The sequence below is a fragment of the Anarrhichthys ocellatus genome, unplaced genomic scaffold (genome assembly GCF_004355925.1).
Source record: "Anarrhichthys ocellatus isolate YVR2014 unplaced genomic scaffold, GSC_Weel_1.0 scaffold18, whole genome shotgun sequence".
Lineage (NCBI taxonomy): Eukaryota > Metazoa > Chordata > Actinopteri > Perciformes > Anarhichadidae > Anarrhichthys > Anarrhichthys ocellatus.
This window is the reverse complement of record NW_022280048.1, coordinates 2,786,369-2,794,436: the sequence shown is the minus strand read 5'-3', so window position 1 is coordinate 2,794,436 and position 8,068 is coordinate 2,786,369. Positions and strand designations below refer to the sequence as shown.

Here is an 8,068-nt window from a genome sequence, read left to right as displayed (position 1 = left end):
GGGCCAACAGGAACGCATCTATACGACAACAAAACAGTTCAGATCCTGGTGAGTAAAAACACGAGTGCTCTATTGACACTGGTTCCCACGAGCTTTTAATAAGAACATCCATCGTGGTGATAAACTGCTGCTTCATCCCCTCCAATCATCTACATCCTGTTTACTGTTAACCTGACTCATCACCAGATAACACACTTGTCCTTCTTTACCCCATTCAATTTAATTTCATTTAATTATCATTCTGATGACATATTGCCTTCCTTTCTGACCCCTGCCATGTTGTTTGCCAGCTGTAAGCCTCCTACTGACCAAGTACGGGCTGTTTTATCCCGACTGCTTTTGTCTGCCAAGTCTCCTTTTGGATCAAAATCCATCGTTATATTGTTACCGCCATATACACAAAAATATGTAGACCCAACAACACAAGGCGGCAACATGTAGGTGTATACTTGTCTGACTATATTCCCTTTTCCAATATACATTGTATGTACCTAATACGACATTTTATACCTAGTTCCATGTTTCCAGCGTAGTCCAATCCTACAGGTTCACAACCACAAGCTCTTGTGTGGCAGTAATGCACTACTGTGTTTACTATTGCTCACTGTAGTGCTCTGTTTATGCTATTCTTTCATTAAGTACACAGTTTGTTGGCTTGAAGGTTGTACTAGACACTTCCATTACAACGAGGGGCCAAATAATCATAACATCCATTTGTCATGTCCTTTTAATGTGTAATTGTAATAATATTTTAATGTCTGTAACGGTAGATTATGTCCAATCCTGTATGATCTAAACGGAAAATTATGTTTTCTTTTATTCCAATAGCAGCTTTAGCAATAGACAAAAAACAGAGGATAATAAGTTCATATTAAAGTAAAAATAAATAACAACAAAGGACTTACTTTCAGAAGTTTGATTTTCTCACTACCTCCAAACAGAAAACATTGAACTCGCTACTTGTGTGTAAAAAAAGGTTTTGATTGTAGTTTGTCCGCCACCTCCACCTCCACACACACCGTTAATCTGCTCTGCTATGTGCACTATACAGACTTATTTAATCCCCTGCTTGCATACCGCTGGGTGTTTCCATTTACCATTTCTCCACAGCCACACTTGTTAAAAGTTTGGTCGGAGAAAACAGCATCTGTCGAGGTTTCTACATAACAGGCTTTAATGGCAAATTCGGCTCAAAGTTTTGTGTAATAACAGGAGGCCATTTCTGTATTTGGGGATAAAAGTGTGCTGTATAAGTGGTAATGTTATTTACATTAATTGTATTTTTGTCAGTTAAGCGCTTGAGAAAAATGGCCTATCTCAAATATCTAAATTGAGGGTGCTTCCTTAAAAAAAAAAAAGCAGATAATAAACCGCAACTACACATCACAGCAACATTTAAATATCGATATATGCAAAACTGATATCCACTAAAATGTACAATATAACACTGATAAACACAGACAGAAATACAGCAGGTCCTGAACTTGTTGCACTGCTGTAATGCAATCTAAATTGGAGCATGGCATCCGAGGACCGCGCTAGGGGGAGAGGCAGGGAGGAGAATAGAGAGACTGTGATGTGAAAGTCCTTATAAGGCTGCAGGCGAGGAAACTACCAGAGAGGAACTGATGTAAGAGCAGAAACCTTGAGTCACAACATGGCTTCCTTGGGAAACTGAAGCACTGCCAAGAGGAGTCCAGGAAACTCGGAGCTTCTCAATAATTATTGCTTTTGTGAAACGTCAAAGCTGTTACACTAAATAAATCACCAAAACGGTTCATGGAAAAAGGCTATTTTTGAAGGGACAGAATGAATTTTACTCCCTGACCCGGTTTGTTGTGGCTGTGACTATAAAATTGGAGGAACAACTTCCACTGGGAGCAGTTAGCTTTGGATCATTTGCTGAATCAGTGTCCTGCTTCCTTCTGCCAAACGTCGAGTCTACTGCAGTGTCTTACTAAAGGAAACGGCCCACTGAGTGTTGCAATAACAGGTCTAGGTTTTAGCAATTTCATCACCGATACGTTACTTTACTGGATCCATACATAGCTTCTCTTGGTGGTCCCTAGTTTACACGTTTAGTGTTGGAATACAAGCCTTGTTGTCTAGATATCCCACAATCCTGTACGTCATCATTTACGCCCTGTTTATTTTGAGAGGATCTCGCCGCTTCCTCTTGAACCATCTATGCCGTCCACTACTAGTTTCCTCTGTCCTAGCTCTTTATTATGTACAGGCGAAGGACTCTACAAACACAGCTGCAGTGTCCCTGTGCTAATGTGAGCTGATGGCGACTGCCAAACAGATTCTTCAGAGGTCTGTCAGGTCCCCAGCTGTTACTCCAGTAGCTGCTGCACACAACACAGGCTACTAGTGTTGTACAGAGTCTCTCTGCAGAGATCTGGCCCAAAGACAAGCACTAAGTGGAGGACTAAGAATACATATAGAGAGAACAGCAGCGAGAAACACTAACAATGCTAATTTCTATAAGTTTAAGTACAGTACAGGACGTCTGAAGGTCAGATACCGGATACCGACTGTATGTAATTCTAACCAATGTTTCACTTCTTTAAAATTGTTGTTGTCTTGGGCAAATAATTCTACTTTCAATTCAAAGCAGCATTAAATGTGCCAATGTTAATTGCCCCAGAAGCACAATGTGATAACATAAAATGGCCCTGTGAAGGCTGATGTGATAAGGGGAATTCCTTCCAGGAAGAGGAGGGTAGTGAACACTTTAAGTATGCACTTTAAATGCCAGGATGCTATGGCTTTTTTTTTTTTTTTTTCTTCAAGTTGACAGCTGGAAAAAAAATACAGAGGAAGTAAAAGCAGAAACAATGCGGCAGGAAGAAATCAGCCACAAACTCTGGTACCATTTGTACTTCTGCTTTAAATTTTTGGAAGTCCACAATACAGGTTTAATGCCACGTCAACGGTGATAAAATACACAATATAGTTTTTATAATAACGGGTAAATTATGAAAGGGTAGTGATGCACAAGATGATCCCATGATGCTCCATTGAGAATAAAAAAATATTAATATAGTGATATAATGAATTAAAGTGGCTACACTGTGCCATCTAAATGGCTTTGTACACAGCATCAGCTCCATCACATGGGTCACGCCTGTCTCTTTTTGTAGCATCACGTCCCTTTCATTGTCAGAGTGAGCACGTCGGCCTTACAGACTGTGAATAAGAAGGATGGCAGACAGATTTCCGGTTCTATAAGAACTTGCAAATTCAAAAAAAGCGTGACGCTGACTCAAAAGCCCAAACTCATGCTTTCACCAAACAGAGGAGATGGGTTGGACCCCACTTTCCCCTCAGTGTGCAGCTGACGAAGGCACAGAGAGAGCCGGGCTTTGCCTGATGCTGCTTGAAGAAAACAAAAGAGTCAAGTCTGAGTCAACCATCTCTTTGTTCACAGCTTCAAATCTGTGAAGCTCTGGGTGCTTCTTCATGTGATACCACAACATTTTGACATATTTCTCTTAACAGTGGCAATAAAGCACAATAGTTCATGGTGCCTGCCCCCTTTGTGCCACCTCCCCCGTTTTAAGTTTGCCTCCATTTGCTCCAGATTTTGGGCTGCACAGCTGGCCCTGAATGACAGTTGAAATCCCTCCTTGTTAGACGTGAGTGAAAGGGAGGCCTAGCTGGTTAGCTCGTGCAGGCCACACAGTCGATGAGAGCCCACAGCCTAAATGTGATTATCTTGAGTGTGGAGAGAAAGCTCACAGTACCGTAATAACGCCCAAATGAATGATCTGATTTAAGGCGCTAATTTTAATGAACAAACGGGCGGGCGCGCGCACGCGCACACATCTAACGGAAAGTACCCCCGAGTCTAACGGGACGTAAAGGGGGCTAAAACACCGCAATGTGTACCAGAGATGCATTTAGGGTTGATTTAAGGTTAATTTTAAGCACCAGTGTCAAAAAAATAAACCTAATTGTGAAGATATTATGGGGCGAGAGAGCGACAGACAAAATACCGTAACGTTAGTTTTTTTTCACATGATAACGTTAATGCGTGTTCATTCTTACCGTCTTCGGCATCTTTCCTTTCTTTTACGTCCGGCTCAGGTTTTATTGAGAAAAAAAAAAAAGTTATTAAATCAGACGACCGGTTAGCGAGACCAGCAGAAAACTTTTTCCCATCAGAACAAACGGCGCCAACCGAACGTCTCGAGGACACGAACGTTACTTCTCGCTTTGACCACGAAGAAGAACAAATTTTCAACCGAGTGGGTTTTTTTTTTTTCTTTGTTTCGCCTTAAAGTGAAATGGCTCGAGCTTGATTTCCTGCTAACGGTACCCCCGACTGCAAAGACCACACCCAGGCCGATGACAGTATAGCAGTCAGCCAGACAGAGAAAAGAGGGTTCAGGCCGGCAGACTCCGCCTGCTGCAGTCGCATCATCATGTGCTGACTCTCGGTCACAGCCCAAAATGTTCACCAACTCTCTCTCTCTCTCTCTCTCTCTCTCTCTCTCTCTCTCTCTCTCTCAGGCAGCAGACACTTTAACACAGATCCATATGTTACTGTTGTGACCCTCTAAATGTGGACTACATCACATAACCGTTAAAGCAGGCCCATTAAAGGTGCTGTCACTTTAAATCATTTTAAATACTCAAACAGAAGGGGGCCACGTTCAATTAAGGGTTTGTTCAGTCTGCCTGTAACCAACACAAACATGATAGATAATAATCATGAAATTCCTTTAATTGTTTTAGAGGAGGGAAGAAAACCTAAAATACAGGCTACTAAACAGATTTAACTATGAGAGAATAGTCTACTTAGTAGTTTTAAATCTCTTAAGCTTATATATTTCCAACCAATATATTTATTTTAATTTTAAACGGTGGTCTTATTTCTTAGGCTGCTCACATCCAGTAGACCACATGTAGCCTAGTGTTTGTACCACGAAGGTCTGACATAGATCACTTTTTCTCTTTCACTTTTGCTTATGAAGAAAGTGAATGTAATGAGCAGTACTAAGCCCTTAATGGAGGTCATGTAGAGACACTGCAGCTATGCTTCCCCTGCATCCAGATAAAGAGGGGTTGAATCAATACTGACACTCACTTCAGCATATTTTTTGTAACGTTAATTACAGGAGGCAGACACAATAGTGCATGGAATACAACTGACACTTTGAGGTAACTTCACAGTTGCACTTCTGCAAAGTTTGGTTTATGAGGTTAAATTAATGTCATAAAAGATATCCCTTCTGTAATTTGAAACAGAGAGAGAGAGAGACAACCAACAGAGCTCTAAAGACAATGTAAATGACGACCAACGAGTTTTGTCACACGTCCACAGTGGGAGCATATTATTCCTAAGTGTTCAGCTTGTGTGGTCAGATTTGAAGAAGAAATAATAATGTATTTGTGTAACACAATAGCCTTTTGTCATGAGAGCTTAGATTGTTTTGTTGTGCTCCCCGTGTAACATGTGGCTGTCTGTTTAGGACCAAAATAATGTAATGTGGTGGAGACAATCACGTTACCACTTGTGTCGTAGTGACAGAGAAAAAAAGTTGTTTTTGTGGTTATGAAACTGTTTCCATGACCTCTGATGTCCTGTAGAGGGATTCCTGGGTGCCTTCAGGAGAGAAATGTTGTCTTCAAAGAGCGACCCCGATCACTGAAACTAATCTTTTGCTTTGTCAGAGGTTCAACTTGGTCACAAAATGTTCCCTCAGCAGACGGCTTTATTGGACCCACAGAGCATGCTGACTCATCATACCACACCATTTTCCCTCAGTAAACCAAAATATGTCTTCTTTGTACCACTAAAAAGTGAGAGTGTAATGCTGAACGTACACTTGTGCATCGTGTGGACGTAGAATAAAAAAAAAAAAAAACATAATTTAAGGTTTAAGGACAAAGCACAACAATGACTCCATGAAGGAATCCCAGGAGACTGGAGCTGGTGCTTTAATGATCCCACAGAGACGTCAATGCGTTTGCATGTTGACTCATCTTACACTCCCAGGGCAGGATGACCTTCCACATTCTGTGCTCAGTGAGCTGCTCACTGCAGCCCAATCAAAGGGAAGATGGTGTGTAGTTCCCAAAAAAAAAAGAAATCAAGGTTGATACTGACCAGACGTTTTCTGTGTGTGTCATAAGGCCTCAGCTGGCCAGAGAGGACAGACCCGTACAAACCTCTTCGGTCATTATCACTGCGTGGGTTGCACGCAGTCTGTACGATCTGCCGTATACTCACCAGAAGTCAGCCAGGGACTAAAGGTCTCTGCAGCTTTTATTGCATTAGTTCAACGGGCTGATTTTAGGGTCTGTTTGTGAAAGGAATCAATGTAAAATCACAAAAGTCTGTTTCCGTGAATGTGTGCGTCTCAAAGCCCTGAGCCATTACACCCTTTCACCACCAGATAGTGTGCATGTGCTGTGTAACCTTTTGCACAACTACAGCTGCTGTACACACACACATACACACCATTTGGTTTAGATGAGGTGCTTAGTAATCATAAGGGCTTTGCCATACCACTACCAAACCTCTAAGACCATTACAGGCAAACAAGACATGGCATTCTTTGGGTACATTGTTCCTCATGTACGTATGTAGCTTCCTCTAACAAACAATGGAGACTGTTTTCAACGAGCAGCCGTTTCCAGCTGTCATGGATAAAGCATGATGCTATTATTTCAGTGTGACTGAACAGGATCCATCCAGCTTCTCTCTGTTCTAGGCTAACTTAATTATAAAGTGTAAAAGTTATTGAGCAGTAGCTACAGAAAAGGCTTGAATCCAAAGAAAAGTGGCATACAGTGGTAGAGGATAAGAGCTGTACATACTGGGATATTCCACTATTAATTTCATTAACTCCAACATCACAATTTAATATGCCATTTTATTCAGGTAAATGACCAACACACTCTCCTGTCTCATTAAAAACAATAAAACAGTTTGAACAGCACTTTGCTTTATTTATGAAGAGAAACACATTTTGTCATTAAGACTTACATTTTGTTTGAGCCCACGGACCCAAATAGTCTATTCTTGTATATTCTGGTCTATAAAAGCAATGCTATCCAGTCAGAGTGGATTACAATACTGCAGATCATCACAACACACACAACAAAAAAACGTGCTTTATATCCCCCCCCCCTCCCCCTTTTTTTTTTTTAAAACATTGCACACACACCGGTCTACTCAAACAGGAGACTTCAGAAATGTGACCAAAGTATGTGATTTAAAATGTTTTGTGTGACTTGACCTGAGCGATACACCGTGTATATATGTAGCCGTGTTTAAATACATCTTCCTCTTCTCGTTTGTACACCAACACTTCAAATTGTAACATATGGTTGCAGGATTTTCAGGGGGTTCACAATAATTTGACCACAGCTGTTTGTGTACATGTGTGTTTGAACCAATCGTAACTCCGTGTTGACCTCACAGCTGATGCTGAACTTAAGTTGACGTTACATTGACAACATCAGAATAGTAAAACACATCACAAGTCAACACACCTCACTCCCAATAAATTCCTGTTTTTAGAAGGATGTGTACCTGAAGAGCGTTAAACGTCAAACACAAATCGGAGTAAAAACGGACAGAGTTTAACCATTCAAGTGTCAGCATGCTGCTGATGCTGCACTCTGCCTCTCGTCCAGACCATCTCTGTGATCCGCTGTTAACCGTCCGGCTGACCACAGGTCTGTGTTTGGTGTTCAGTTGCTCTCGAATTCACGTCGTGTGGAAAACAAAACCCTCTGTCCGCTGAAAATACAGAACGCATTGCACGACAACCGGCGTGTTCAATCACAACAACTTACGTGTGAGAAAGCCACCCGAGAACAACTTTGGCATATTTTATTAGGCAAAATATATTCAAAATATATTGAAATTCCCATTAAAATAGCACAACGCTGACACGTCAAATCAGAGGAAATAGATGCACTTAACCAGGGTGCACAGGTCACAACACAGAAATCATCGAAGTATTTGAACAACTGAAGTAACTGTTACATTTTACAGATCGCATTCTACACACACACACACACACACACACACACACACACACACACA

General features: G+C 41.3%; 1 protein-coding gene across 1 annotated transcript in view; it reads right to left on the bottom strand.

The window, feature by feature from the left end:
* msna (moesin a) overlaps positions 1 to 4,440 on the bottom strand; it is a 13,480-nt gene extending 9,040 nt beyond the window's left edge. Inside the window, exon 1 of the mRNA XM_031857343.1 lies at positions 4,054 to 4,440. Coding sequence (XP_031713203.1) covers positions 4,054 to 4,065 — 12 coding nt within the window. The 5' untranslated portion in view covers positions 4,066 to 4,440. The remainder of the gene's footprint in view (positions 1 to 4,053) is intronic.
* Between the last annotated feature and the right edge of the window lie 3,628 nt (positions 4,441 to 8,068).